Source organism: Solea senegalensis, linkage group LG6, assembly GCF_019176455.1.
Source record: "Solea senegalensis isolate Sse05_10M linkage group LG6, IFAPA_SoseM_1, whole genome shotgun sequence".
Lineage (NCBI taxonomy): Eukaryota > Metazoa > Chordata > Actinopteri > Pleuronectiformes > Soleidae > Solea > Solea senegalensis.
Window position 1 is genome coordinate 23,393,948 of NC_058026.1, and position 16,163 is coordinate 23,410,110.

Below are 16,163 nucleotides of genomic sequence, written 5' to 3' on the forward strand. Positions count from 1 at the left end.
AGAGGAAGGAACTGGAAGTGGGTTACTGTGTCTCATACCTCCTGATAAAACACCCCCCAGAGATCAGAGCTGGGGACAAGGGGAAAAATAAGAGACAGCCAGTGGCGAAGTCAGGCCAGCCAAGAATCCGCTGGACTGAAATGTGCAGCAAAAAGCAACAGCAATGAAAACCCTGCATGCGAAGAGGGTGCAGGGCAAAGAAGTGTGAATTGTAATGAGCGGAAAAAATAACAAATGAGTGATGTTTGCAGAAGTGTTACACCTAACGGTCACGCGATCATCTTGTGTTACATAAAAAGCAAGAGTGCAAACTTCAAACACTATTTGAAATATGGCACAAAGATGCACATTTCACTCAGTTTCTTTCTGCAGATATCGCCATGTTCCGTGTCAGCTGATACAGTATCATGGCAATGCAGACGTGTTTATCTTTTTGTCCTTCTCTGTGCACGTCCATGTGCTGCCACAGCGTGTTTTCTATCAAAACGTGGTGACAGCAGTCGGTCAGTCCTCCTATTAGAAAGTGTCATTGACCCCAAGTCAGACATGCAGCTGGGGAAACACGTTGACATGTCGCAGACGTACACAGGGAACCAGCTTTTCTGCTTGTGCAGGAGTTTCCTCTGCTGACAGGTTTACATCAGAGTCGGTGGTGGAGCATAGCTCGGTGCACTTGTTGTGTGTGTGTGTGTGTTTGTGTGCTTCTCTGGGCCACGACGGTCCACAGGGTTCCTCTTGTGTTTGTGCCTGACTGAGACAAAAGCCTTGTGTCAGCAGCAGTGATGCCAAACACTGAAGAAAGTCATCAAAGTTTAGAAACTTTTACTTAACATATTCATGCTTTCCCCTCTGATTTCCATACACACTCCTTTCATTTCCTTTCCTCCCTGTGTTTTTCCATTTATTCTCTCATCATCAAATCCAACAGTGATTTTAGCCACGTATTTATTTCACGGTTCATTCGTTTGCATGTTTTAGAGGCTTTGGATGTTGTTGTTCATCTTGATTTATTCTATTTTTCCATTGCTCAACAGGGTTAGCCACTGTATACTAGTGTACCACTCTGTAATATTTGTTTTTCTACATTTTGCATGCAACCACTCTTCATAAGAAGAACTTAACGGACCTGGATGCACAAGACTCAGTAGTTAATCCCTTTTAACCTGCCTGACAAGAACAAAATATCCAAAGTTAAGTCTTTGGATCATGATATACAACACTGTGTGTTGCGATGTGTAGCTATGGATTTGTTACCTAATGCAAGTCCTCTCACATGATGTTTTGGTTGTTTCACTCAGCAGCATTATAATCATGTGTGTCATGGTCTCCACTACCCTCATTAAGTTAACTGTGGTTGACTTGCCAGGACTTGTCATGGACCTCTGTTAAGCCTGTGGTTCCGGGCTGTGTGTGTGTGTGTGTGTGTGTGTGTGTGTGTTTTTAATCCGCTGTCAGAGAGCGACGAGCAGTAGAGTTAGAGGTTCATCACAGCCTGTCAGTCACATGCACCCTCTCTCCGTATGTAACCAGAGTTTGAGCTCCTTTTGAGCTCGGAGTTACAGTGTAATACATTGTTTCCCTCAACTGCCTTCATGTGGAAACAATACTTTCATTAACAAAAGCATGCAGGGGAGGAAAAAGAAACGTTAGAACAGGCAGCTATTTGTGTCTGTGATGAGCAGCGAGATGAAGTTTGGGCCCAAATACAAAAGAGGAGAGAAGAGGAAAAACAAGTCTTTACCACCGGCTCATTATTTAACAGAGGCTGTGTTCTCTTTCAAAGAGGTGGTGAGTCACATGAACACAACGGTCGCACGTCTGCAGAACAAATACCACACAAGAGCAGCAAAAAAAATAATTCTGTATGTTTCCACACTGAAACTCACACAACATGGACTCACATGGAGACATGAGGACGCGGGGTGACACGGCAATAAGACCATTTGGTGCTATAGGCATTGACATATAATGTGATGATTTGTGTCTCGCTGTGTTTGCATGTGGGCTGCACGGCGACACTGACTGACAAATGTTTGCGTCCAGATCCTTTGACAAACATCCCGGGAATAGTTTTTGTCTCTGTCTCCTCTTGTTTGACAGCTGTGGGGATATTAGCACAGGGACAGCTGATTTACAGTGCTGATGACAACGCGGTGATACTTCAATTAAAGAGGCCACAGACAGAGGCACTTATCCAGTAAATAAGGTTGGTTCAACCAGTGACAGGTGGGGGATAATCTGAAGGCCTCACGCTCGACGTCAGGTACCACTCACATGTAAAAAGAGAGAGAAACATTTGAAGCATCTAAAAAATGTTAAGCCATGTCTCTCATCTGATAATGGGCTCTGTCAAGCGGTACTATCAGACCTGACTGAGGGAGCGTTTGTGTGTATACAGCAGCAGCACAGAGGCGGGCGGGTACAAGAGGCAGACAAGTTCACCTCTGACATGTTTTGTGGGCCTTATTGTGTCAAAGTATTGCGTTAATTGCGATTAATTAATTACAGTCATATTTAATTTTCAATCTCTAACTTTACTGTGTCTTTTTTTCATTAGATCAATTAATTACAGATCATAATTAATTAATCGCACAATTTGTGAGCTCAATTTACTAGCTCAATTTTGCTGTTGCTTCCATCCGTCTTGACATAAAATGAATCACCAGGTGATATGAGAACGAAGAGAATGTTGAGGGGAGCTGTTAGATTTAATCAGCGCTGTGTAATGTCATGTGACAGTGGTTATTTATAAGCTATATTTAAACGTTACGTTCATTATTAGCCATTACTGAAAGAAATGACCAGAGATAAAGTTGGGATAAAAACATTCCTTAGATGAACAAATATGTGTTTTCAAGAGTGCTAATGTGCTTCTTTAGGGCTGTGGGGGTCGGGGTTAAATGTGATTCTGCAAATGACACTGACGTCTCCATGGAAACACAGGCAACAGACCCAAACAAAAGTGTCCCTCGTTCGTGGTAAACTTCCAAACATGGAGGAAATAAAACAACAAAGTTTTCTACAATATATTTCACTGCTCACTCAAGTATTGAGTGTATTTCCATAAGTCAACGGTGAACTAACAATATATACATTGATGTATTTGAGATTGTTTATTTATTTTCCCTCAGATTCATGTTGGGATTTGGGAAACACTGATATCAGGTTGAGCGAATGAGCTATTTCTGCTATAGCCATAGTTTTATATTGTTGAATCCTGGAGGTATATAATACGGACTGTTTTAATAAACCTGACGTGCATGGAGTTTGCATGTTCTCCCTGTGTGTGTGTGTGTGTGTTTTCTCCAGGTTCTCCAGTTCCCTCCCACAGTCCCAAAACATGCAGATTTGGGGATTAGGTAAATTGATCGTAGGTGTGAATGTGAGAGTGAGTGGTTGTTTATCTCTATGTGGCCCTGTGATGGACTGTTGACCTGTCCAGGGTGTACAGGCTGTACCCCGCCTATTGCCCTATGTCACCTGGGATTGACTCCAGTGAACCTCCGACCCTCATGTGGAGGATAAAGCCGTAGAAGATTGAGTGAGTGATGAAATATAACATGTGAAATTGATCATATTTGCAGGCATGTCAGTGAAAAAAAGAGCCCAGTGAGAGATGCACATGCTACTCGAAAAAGAAAAAGCTCTGTGTTTCTTCTTCAGTTTGGAAAATGACACGTTTTGCGTTGCCTTCGGGGACTCGTGGTGCTCTGCGTTGTCATTTACAGTGGCATTTGCAAATATCACATGCGCATGAGGCACAGGATGTGACTTGACAGTTTAGTGAGCGCAGGCACTTGCGTGTTGTGGTTGCAGCACCTGGCCACTCTGCATTTCCCAGACAGCAAATGATTAAAAGTATTCGTTTGTGGACGTTAAGAAGGAGAAAAGGGAAGCTTAAAGTTGAATCACATGTGTTTTTTTGTGCTTATCTACTTTCACTGTCATGACACCTGACTGTCAGTTTAAGAGTAGGCTTTATCATAACACAGTGACCGTGTGGATACTGGAAGCATTCCTTGCTGTCATATAAAAAACTCTATTTTTGACATCTATGCGTCAAAGTCTACAGCATGAACCATTGTGTTTGAAGCACGTAACACACTGTGTGTGTAAGAGAGTTCTGAGAATATGTGAGTGCGTGACAGTGGAAGTTTCCATTCAAGCATTTACAAATGGATAAAATGATTTGTTGTCAACGTGTGTCACCATAAAACATCACCACCCATATCAGAAAAGATGCAGAAATATGATTATTGAAGAAAACAATTGTCCTTGTGTCGAGAAAGTGGTTCTCACGATGTTATTTGAACATCACATGAGGACGAAATATTCATGTTTTCCTTGAGAAAACTACAAAAACTGTTTTGTTTAGGATGTGTTGTCTCTGCTTTGTACCGTAACTACTCCCCTTCTGTGGAAAGGGTGGACGACTCGGGTGATGAGATAAAAGAGAAGTAGCGAGAGAGAGAAAGAGAGAGAGAGTAAGAGAGACATGCTCCAAAAGCCACGTACTTCATGGCAGGTCGTTGGTTATGTAACCTACAAGTGTCCTGATTAGGGAGAATGTGTAAAGTCACTGTCATGACTGCGTCTAACATACTGTAAATCACATGTCTAACCTTTTAGTGGGAAATACACACAAACTCCCTGTGAGTTTCATTTTGTATTTCCTGTAAATCATTAGTTTCCAAACGCTGGGTCAGGACCTACAGAGGAGAAACCCTAACATTCAATCTTAGATGTATGCAGATGTGATTTAAATAGAACTGTTTTTTTTTTTGCTGATATTTCTTTGGGCTTTTGTGGTTGAATTTGTTTGGCAGCCTGCTTACAATATTTTGTGGTCTGTCTTGTGTCCTTATGTCTCGTGTCCAGTCTTGTGTCTTTTTAACCACCGACACAAACAGCATTTCCCCCCCTGAGGGACAACAAAGGTCTGACCTGAAATAACATGCATAAAAAAATGGAAGTTTTAATTCATTTACCAAACATCTCTTGGAAATGATTTGTTTACCAATTCAAAAATGATATTAGGGGTTACAGACATGGTTGTAACTTAGTCGATAACCAGATTGAAAGTTGGGAAACAGTGCTCTAAATGATGTTGCACATGCCCACGCTTCACTTTTGTGCATACAGTAGTGTGACATAGATGTTGTTCTGTATTAAATCCTTCTTAGATTAGTAGATACATGTATGTGCAGAAAATGATGAATTCTCACAAAACTTAAAGACATTATTTCCCATCTCTGCTTCGCTGGGTCAGAGGAAGCGTGTTTTGTATTTGAGTGAACACAGCAGCTGACCAAACACCTTCTCCATCATGCTTTAGAAAATCATAATGACTCTGTACACATTCTGTACGATGGACACATTTATATGTAAACAGTATAGAGCTGTTTAAACAAAGGCAGACTTTACAAAGAGATCACATTCACCTTTTATTTCCCAGCCAATTCTATTCATTTTGACAGACTAAACAAAGTGTTATCTCTCACCATAATCATAACCAGCTGATGTCTAATCCTAATCTTAATCTGTCCACAATAAATATCTTGGCCCTAAAGTTAACTGGTTCCTCAGAAATGAGGTTCTGGCTCATTAGGACCAGGTTCCAGTCTCTATGGGTACTACTGGTCCTGAAAAGGACTTAGAGAAGTAACAATATTATTTTTCGGCTCCAAAACAACGATGTTCCGCCTTCATGTTCAGAAATGACTCAGAATGTGAAAACATGTAGTCTGCTGCTCTCTGGTGACGCCGGACACAAACTGTCTGTCATTGTTTCTCGTTCATGTTCTTATTTTACAGGCATATCAACTGCTCACACAAATTAACATACTACGCACAATAAATCAAATAATAATATTCACGGAATTGTATAATCCTTTGACATAAAAAAGAAGAACATCAAACAAGAGTGATGATAAAGTTGTCCCTTATTTGTATTTCTTTGTTTTCAAAAGCTCTTTATTCACAAAGTAAAAAAAGCTATGTGCTCATTTAGTTTGGAAAACAACAGGTAATAATGCAGATTGCTGGGAGATTTAATCTATCTTTCGTTGTGTTTCCAGTCATTGGAGAGTGCCATAATTATGACAAAAAAAATCACAGACTTCGAGAATAAAGTCGTGAATTTACAAGAATAAAGTTGTGAATTTATGAGAATAAAAAAAACAAAACCCTTTTAAGTGGTCACAGAATATGAGGACCAGTCAAAATGTCCTCACAAAGACACCCATACAGAAACACACACTCTCTGCGTCACACACACGCACACGTGTGTATGTTTTGGTGCTCTGGTGTGACGGGTCACCGGCTGACTGAAGCAGCCTCTGTGCGCCTGTTGCTGGGAGCTCCGGCCAATCAAAGCCGCTGCTGCTGCTGCTGCTGCTGCTGGTGCAAGAAGAAGAAGAAGAAGAAGGAGAAGAAGAAGAAGAAGAAGGAGAAGCATGACATCATGCTCAGCTCTGAGCGTCTCTGCAAAAAACAGCGGCTGAAACATCTCCGTTCGTCCCACGACTGCAAAGCGCGGTCGACGGCAGGGCGACGCGTCTGCGCTGTGTGAAAACAGCGTCCCTGTCTGTGCTACGCTTTCGATCCGGGAGACTGGAGCTCTGACTGGAGCCCGGTGTGCGCGAGCGGAGGCAAGGAGGGGCATCCGTCTGTCCGTCCGTCCGTCTGTCTGTCAGTCAGTCAGTCTGTCCACACGTCCATCCGACAGACCGGGGGGAATGGCGGATGGCGAGGCTGGCGCGACTGTGGAGTGCAGAGGGACAGTGGTGATGGAGGTTTAGCAGAATAACATCCGCAGTCTTATTTCCGTGCATAGCTTGGTTTTTCATCATTGACCATGGATCCTGAGAATAAGCTGACATTCTGCCTCGGGCTGAAGGCGGAGGAGGTAATACACCACACTACCACACTACTACACCACTCTTCACTACACTACACTACACTACACACACACTGCATTGACTTCACCCTTCACTAAAACATGATCCCTGCCCATGATCATAATACAACATTACACACGATTCACATCCCAAATCCTCACTTTATCAGAGCCTCAGATGAAATGAAATCAAAACAAGTACACACACACACACACACACACACACGCACACGGACACACAGGTAGCTGTCAACAGCTGGTCTTCAGTGACTGCAGCAGAGTTTCCCCCTCTGCCTGTGTTGTTTGTGTTATTGAGACACTGTTTCCATCCTTTATTCTTTCTACTGTGCACAATGTTGCTCCATGACAAAAAAAACAAAACAAACCCCAACAACATCTGCTCCACTGCAGTGAATGGTTTGTCTCCAGGAAAGTCAGTCATGGTTCCCATGTGTTTGTTTATCAGTGCCAAAGATTGCCTGCAGGGCAAAGCATGTGATGCTGAGGTCAGTGGACAACATCCAGTGACACTGTCTTTCACTTCAGAAAGTAAGGAATCGAAGGCCATCATGTAGAATACATCTGTATAATCACATGCAAACCACAATAGTAAATGTTTAATACTCAAAAATACTTGATGCCTGTTGCTCCCTTGCCAATGGCTGTTTTTTGTGAGGTCATTATTCTGTATTGTTTGAGTGTGTGATGAGATTTTATTAAAGTGTGATTTAAAGAGTCTGGTTCTTGCTGTTTCACTGTTGGCAGACATGTTCTAATTATCTTGAATTCAGTCTGTCAATAAGTTATATTGAGTTGCACCCTGGTCCACATGATGAGCGCAGTTTGAATCCTTTATTTAAAATATATGTGAATACTATAGCTGAGTTTTTGTAAGTGTTATTGATACATTAGGAACACTGACCTCACCGTGAACCCCCACACTCATTGCTGTTCCCATAGACCCTACATGGGAGCTGGATACTGGCTCTCAGTGACAACATGGATGGCACCATGGACAGAAAGACTCAGATTTTAGCCACTTACAAACAGCACTCTTGCTTGCCATTAGATACCCTCTAAAAACAGCTCACACCAAAGTCCTTAGAGAAAATCATCAATTTTACACCAAAGCACATTGCAGTTGTTGCTCCACGGCTGGTTTCATGAGTAAATTAAAATATGTTATCTTGTGACTTTGGTGTTTGAAATCCTTTGTACAGATTTGCCTTACTGACACAGACTTTTGAAACATGGCAGCAGTAGTTCAACAGCTTCTGCATCTCTGCATGCTGACAACACAGATGTTCTCTATGGACTTTGGTGTGCGAGAGTGAGTGGCTTCTAAACTTCAAGTTTCGAGTGTGAAAGGGCAACACCCCCCAACACCCTCCAATACACATCATATAAAATACTCCATATGATAAATATTCAAGTTACACACGGTCCACAAATTTGCATCACTTAGTCAGAAGTATACAGACTATGTGTAGAATATACACATGTGTGTGCACACTCACACACACACACACAACCAGTTCTTCCAGTGCATTGGCGCCCCCCCCCCTTCCCCCCCATCACTTCCTGTTAAGTCGCAGCAGTACCACGCCACCGGGGTCTATGGAAACAGTGATGATGATTGTGGGGGTGCACTTGTTGAGGTCATGTTATCAGCGAGGTGTCAATATACAACCACAATTTAAAAAAACTTAAAATAACTCTATAATCTTACAACTTTCGCAAATATATAGTGTTTTTTATAGGCGTCGTAGGCAGGAAGCAGGCGAGCAACTGACAGGAAGTTCGCCTGAAGTTAGTTATTCTGACGACATCTTATGTAACATCATGCAACATATGCATGTATCCAAGCTTTTTTCTCTTGATAATCTGTTTAGTGCAGTTCTGTTGGGAGCTTCAGGGGCGTCGGGTGGAAATCATTGGTGGTTAGTTTGTGGTCTCAGGGGAAACCTGAATGAGCTCTTCACACTCGCACACATATAGTCAATGATGTGTGGTGGGCTTACCACAGGAACTCCACATCCATGCCAGAGCATTTCCCCTCCTGACTATGACTTTCATTGCAGCATAGAAACTCTATTATATGTGACAGCTGCTTTGATCTGGTGCCTCGCACATATTGGGGCATACAGAGTTCAGGAGGTCTTAAATGGATTCAGCGTGAAGTGTGAAACATTCAGTCGATCACCCTCCCCTTTTTTTTTGGCCTTATTTTGTTGGGTTCTTGAATATTTACGTTGTGTGTTAATATAGCACACAACGAGTGGTTTCCTAATGACCTTTGACCATGTCCATGTTTATATAGCAATAGTGGATTCTGAAAGTTAATATAAAAGGGCAATGTGTGGCTCATACAATTGCCTTGCAAATCTAAGGGCAGTACAATGAGAGCAATTTATCTCACAAAAGCTATGTGCAATACATTAAGCACTTTAGCAACAGTAACTTTAAATTAGGTTTATTTATTAGACCACCTGTCATAAAAACATAAATGTTTTATGTTAAGTCCTTCAAAAACGTGTTTAAAACTTAAAATGTTATAGTTATTTATTTGGCAAATAAACTGAATTCACCTTTTTTTATACTCACATTTGACCTGACTCACTAAACTTCACTGTGAAGTCAGAAATTAATCAAGTATAACATTTAACCGTTAAAACTCATTTTTCAGGAATGCAAGTAAATAACTATAATTTGACATTTTAATCAAGAAATAATAATGTGCTTTACTATTTTTTCAAGTCAATTTAATAATTCACAGTTAACAATTATTATTATTATTATTATTATTTTAGCATTAGAAATATAATTTTGGTTAAAGCGCTTCTACATACCAGTGTATTAACCATTACAGAAACATGATTGAAAAAATATTTTGATAATATTCAGTGCTGTTAATGTAGGGCTGCTGTGGCTTTGGATGGTGATAATAAACCTGTTAAACACTGTAAATTAAATTAGAAAATGGGTTTAATCTTACATATTGATGTTCATGCAATGTTCCCACTCAAGTAAATAATAATAAAAAATAATAATAATAATAAAAAAAACATCTATAAGCCAAGAGATACTTCAGTCTCAGAGCAGCATGTGGAACTGGCTGCTTTATGAAATTTGGCTTCAAATTTTGGTATTTTGTCAATTAATGGCTGTTCACATACACACACGTGTGTGCATTGGTTGCCATGACTTCAGAGGACATTGCATTGACTTACATTAATTTCCTGGAGACTCACTCTAACCTTAACCACAAGTACTACTGGTCTAATCCTAACCCTGACCTCAGCCTTACTTGAAAACATGATATTTGATAATCAAACCCAGCCCCCTTCTTGCTATGAGGCAACATTGCTGACCCACTACCCCACCATGCATTTGTGTCTACAGACTGTTGTTCATATAGCATAAACTATTTTTAAAATAGATAAAGTTTTTACAGTAATACATGCACTGAGCACATGACTGATTCGTTATGAAAATAAATAAATAATAAATACTGAAATGTGTTGAAATTTGCTGTGTTGAAGGGCTGAGAACATATACACGAGAGTTTCTGGGCATTGGTGTCTCACAGAGAAACAAAAACCCGGTTATTCTATGCCATTGACCTTCCCATCTTCTGTGTGGCAGTCAGCGTCGTCGGATTGGAACATTTAGTTGCTCGAAAATGGTGTGGGAACACATCATTCGGTGCTGCAGATCTCTGTTCTTTGTATTTGCGTCGTCTCTCATGTCTCTTTCTGCCTCACTGCTCCATCTTAACCAGTGTCTGTCCCATGTCTGTGTCTCTGCAGATGACCATGTCCCTGCAGGGGCTGCACGGCACCGAAACAGCTACGGTACGGAGCTCGACCTTCATCCGCTACTCAGTCTGTGATTCCCCTGGATAATGTAACACTGACAGCATGAGTGAGAAAAGCCTCGGAGCGTAACCACTGTGGTTGCTATGGCAATTCATAATTATTTGTTAGCACTCCAGAGTCTTGTGTGTGGTAACTATGTACATAGAACAGATTTAGCAGCCTCCTCTTGCTGCATTACTGCGAGTTATGATTCTGCCGAAGAGCCTGAGCTTGTCCACGCACATCTTTCTTCCTGAGCATTGTCATGTCTCATCCTTTTTTAATGATGTGTCAAACACCTAATATTTAATGTCTGCGTCGTGTCCTTCACGGTGACTCGCTAATTGACTATAGGATGGAAGTGTAAAATTCACCGAGGTGTTTTCATTTCTCGTTTTAGACTGCTGTTTCTCAGAAGGAGGCAGACACTCGCACAGTTAATAAGGTGAGATTTGTTTCTCCAAACTTGTAGCTGATAAAATAATCTCACAGATTTTCACGGTAATCAATATTACGGATTCATGTGAAAAAAAATGCATTTATCACCCTCAACAAAGCATGTAAGCATCTTTCAGTCGTCCATTGTTTTGTTTATGTTTAAGCTCACACCAAACCTGTTAGTTGGTAGTTTGTTTATATTAAAATTAATTTGGGCTCCGTTCCATTTAGCTTTCACACTTTCAGGGCCAGCGCCACCACTAATATGATCAGTAACACCTGTGCATCTCCTGCTAAAACATGTCAAAATGTTGATCAGTTAATTAAAACCAAGATTATTCCAGCCAAGGTCTCATGTAAGTGTATGTGTACACTTAGCGGCCACTTTATTAGGCACACATGATATCTATCAGAAGCAGGTGGCAGGGGTGGCACCTGCAGAGTTCTTCTGCTGCTGCAGCAAATTTGTTGTGATTATATGATTTTGACCTCTGACACTAACCCAGCCTGTTGCTCGCTGGTCATTTTCTCTCACATGTGAAAATCCCAGTCGATCCGAAGTTTCTGAAATACTCTGACCAGCCTGTCTGGCACCAGTAACACTCTCCACGTAGTTCCCCATTCTGATGCATGGTGTGACCCTCAGCACGTTGCCATGGCCACGTCTATAGGTGTCATATATATCATGATGTGATCAGTAAGTATGAATATTCAGTCAGGTAATAGCAGAGATTCTTTCATGAGTCAATCCTCTGTTTAAAAGCTCAGAATTCAGCTTCTCTGAGTAACTGAGTCGTCCACCGAAGGGAAAACAACACCAACCGTGACAGCTTCAGTTGTGCAGGAACACACGATATGTCATATCAGCTGTGGATATGTGTTGTCATGTGGTGTTTTGTCCACTAGGTGGTGAAGCAGCACCCGGGGTCTGGTAGCCAGCCTGTAGTCAGCCCCAAGTACTGTCCCGGTGTGAACAATAACCCAGGTTACCTGTGTGAAACCGGACACTGCTGTGGAGAGACGGGCTGCTGTACCTACTATTATGAACTCTGGTGTGAGTCAACTAATTGATTTCTGTGTCACTGCCATAAACTGGGACAGAGAAGTAGACAACAGAAATGTGATTTCTGCTTTTCCCTTAAATACATTTGAACTTATAGAACATTAAATCTTACTTATTTAATATTTTATGTTTAATGTTGACCTTTATTGCAATATAATATTTTTTTTTTACCTTCCACATGTATGATATATTGTATTATAAATACAATAGAATTGTTTAACTCCACAAGGAGATAATATTTTTTAGCCATATTTGACTTTCTGGGATCAGCATAACTCAAAAGTTAAAAGAGGGATTTGGGTGAAATATTCTGGGGATTTAACCCATTAGAAGAAACATTTCTGGATGTGGATTAAGAATTTCTGACAGCGTTTGTTAACCCTGCGAGATGTGGGAGTGTATTGACAGTAGGTGATGCATAACATAAGCACCTACTTTAGCCCACCTATTGTTATGTAGTTAAAATAGAATTCTTATTTAAATAAATTGACATAAAACACTGGGCAAATATCAATGATGTACATATTTTGGTACAGTATCTCTCAAAAAAATGTTAAAATGTGTTTGTTCTGAGGTGAAATATTTAAAACCACAGATTATAGATGAGAACCTTGATGTTTGTATTCATAGTTCTAAATATTTGAGTTCATTCTCTGTTTCTCCTCAGGGTTTTGGCTCTTGTGGACGGCGCTGATCCTCTTCAGTTGTTTCTGCGCTTACCGCCACCGCAGAGCCAAGCTGAGGATCCAGCAGCAGCAGAGACAGAGGGAGATCAACCTGATCGCCTACAACGGAGCCTGCAACTACCCGTCCTCAATGCTCGACCTCAGTATGTTGACTTCAGCACACATTTCAGTCAAAGTTGTAGAAGGCGTAGTTCTACACACAGGTAGCTGCAAATGTCTGCAAGTGTTTCCAGTTAAAAAGACACATTAGATAATAAATGTCTGTTATACAGAAAAGAAATCTGTAAAAAACGAGTGAACTCTGAATCCCTTCATACACGTGAAGTGATACAAAACCCACCTGAATGCAGCATATTTATGTACAGTGACAAGACATGACTCTGCTACTATGTGTGTGTGTCTATACACAGTTAATATTTGTCTCCTGATTTCTTGTGTTGCATAATGTTGCATGTTGCTTTTTAAAAAATGTACGACAAAGATATTTTTTTCGTTTAAAAATATGAGGTTCAGTAAAACAGCTGGTTGCTTGTTGGTTCAAATTTTCAGCTAAGGATTGATACACATTTTGTACTTTATTACCTTTTTAACCAGCCTGTGGCTCAAAATGATATATTTTAATATATAGTGGGGGGTGTGAATGAGATATATTTGATATGTCATTATTTCTTTTAGGGAGATTTGAAAGTATCAGTTGCCAATTTCCAAAAGTATTTGAAGTTCTGTTTCACTGTTTTCTGCAATCCAGGGATTTGAAAAGACAAACAAATGTTAATTTGAACGCTCACATTTGTGCTGTGTCCTGTTTTGAAAGTGAACCAAACTAAAACACTTTATTTTTTGTATTTATTATCAATTTTCTATATCTGTATCTCTATTTGGCCTGATAGTATTTATTTTTCATCAGCAGGGGGCGCCATATGTAGCAGTTATCTAAGAACAAACACACCGATGTGCATGTAATGTACTGCTGTCCCATTTAACACACATAATATACGTATGACTCATGGGTTAATGTTTCAAGAAATGTATCATTTGCTTTTGGTTTAATCAAGAAAAGAATATCACAGTTAATTATACTATCAAATACATGCAATACTTCAGATAATAGCATATAGTATAAAAATGCTATATATATTATAGTATAATATAAAACACTATATATATTAATAAAATGGTATATGTTATACGAATAAGCAATATCAGGATTTATACTGTAGTTTCACAGTTAATACTTCTTCTTTTTTCCTTCTAGTGTTTTAAAGTGATTTGTTTTCTGTTAAAAAGTGTAGCATCTCTACAGTCTTATGAGGAGCTGCTGTCTCATCTGAGCTGATGTTTCTTTCGCTGCAGGTTTTCTGGCTTCCTTCAAGTTGCCGTCCTACGAGGAGGTGGCTGCGCAGCCCTGCACCCCTCCTCCGCCTTACAGCTCTGTCTTTGCTCTGCAGGCTGGTACCATGGGGGGGCCTAGCTCCTCTTTCCCCCACTATCACCATCACCGTAACCCCTGCCCCCCCTATCCGGACCCCGGCCCCAGTGGCATGACTTCTTCCCAGAGCTCTGACAACTACACCAGCTGCTCCTGCGAGTCGTGCTCCCTCACCTCCCCCTCAAGCACCTCCTTCTCCGTGCAGGTGACCGACGAGACTTACGACAGCAGCCACATCTCCACACCCAGTGAGGTAGGAGGCGACTGTGCCATTATTCCAAGACTAGGGGCCACTTACACACCAACACCCTCCCCCCCACTTCCATCACAACCTGATGTCATACCTGCAGCCAGACCAGATTTCCTCCCCGTGCAGACACGTCCCTCTAATGGCAGTGAAGGAATCTCACCTCCAGCTTCATCCCTTTCTCTTCCATTACACTCTCATTGTTCACCTTCTTGCCTGCCGCTTTCTCCCCTCATCCTCTTATCTTCCCTCCCGTCTGGTCAAGTCCATCCTCTTGTCCTCTCAGACCCGCTTGGACCCACCGCAGTCCAGAGCGAGAAAGGAGATGCGGCCTCACCTCACGGTCCGACACCCAGGGCCACGCTGCTGCCCCCTAAGCATGTTCTCCTCTCCTCAAATATGGCTGTGTTCACGCGTTGCAACAGCAAAGAAGAGCAGAAGCAAGAGAAAGAAGAGGAGGAGGAGGAGGAGGAAGACGAAGATGACGAGGAGGATCATTTCCGGCACCGGCGACTCACAGGTGACTCAGGCATTGAGGTGTGTCGCTGTCATGTGAAGAGAGAGGATCTGGAAGAAGAGGAACTGCAGAAGGGGCATTTGGGGAGAGGAGAGAAAGAGGCCGTGAAGGGGGAGGAGATGGAGGACGTGCTACACGACAGCATGGACTGTTCCCGTCGAGTGAAGGCCAGCGGGCAGCTGCCTCTGCTGGACGACTGAGCTGAGCAGCGTGGCAGCATCTCCTCATCCTCTGGTGCAAAGCCATTGTCACTGTGGAGGCCTCGTACACTGACGGCCAATGAGAAGTATTAAAACAAGAGGGGGGGGGGGCTACTGTAGAAAGGTTACAAATCAAAAGACAGGATGAATGGAGCCTCTTGTTTTCTTTGGGTTCTGTTTCAGAACTTAGAGAGGAAGGTTTTGTTTATTTTAGTTGGCTGAGTTGTTTAGAGGTTCGGGAGAAAGTCTCTTCTCTTTCTCTTTCTCCATCATTTTCCTGCATGTTAATCAAAACAAATCTTTTACACGTAGCTTAGTGTCAGTGTACCACCAGCCCTCCACCGTTGACTTTGTATCTCTCTGCTTGCTAAATATTAGCTTTTTTTTCCCCAGAGAAATTCCTCAAAGTTGGTGGTTGTCAACGGTTGATATATCAGAAACGGAATGAAAGTAGGATAATGACAAATGGAATCTACCTTATAGACTTAAAAGCTACTTTTCTAGTTGCTTTCTATATTTATATATATATATATATATATATATATATAAATACAGATTGTTTCACAGTTAGTGCCGATTGAATTTCAACAATCTGAGAAGCTGATAAGTCAATCTTTGGTTGAACAACATATGCAAAGTAAGATATTCTTTCACTTTGAGGTGTTTGGAACCACAACTGTGTATATATATAGTGTAGCAACAGCAGGATAACGGTGTACTCAGCATTATTTCCGTCATCCCACACTGTTTGATCAGCACTTGTTATCACAAAATACACTGATTATCACCAATAGATATTTTCTTTTATTTTGAAAGGAGCAGCTTCAA

At 41.3% G+C, this 16,163-nt stretch overlaps 1 protein-coding gene across 1 annotated transcript; it reads left to right on the forward strand.

Moving 5' to 3' along the window:
- Positions 1–6,407: 6,407 nt before the first annotated feature.
- LOC122770578 (WW domain binding protein 1-like) lies at positions 6,408–16,163 on the forward strand. The gene is made up of 6 exons (XM_044027517.1): positions 6,408–6,907; positions 10,708–10,752; positions 11,156–11,200; positions 12,100–12,247; positions 12,924–13,085; positions 14,296–16,163. Exons 1-6 carry the CDS (start codon positions 6,857–6,859, stop codon positions 15,333–15,335), a joined length of 1,491 nt encoding a protein of 496 aa, XP_043883452.1. The 5' UTR covers positions 6,408–6,856; the 3' UTR covers positions 15,336–16,163.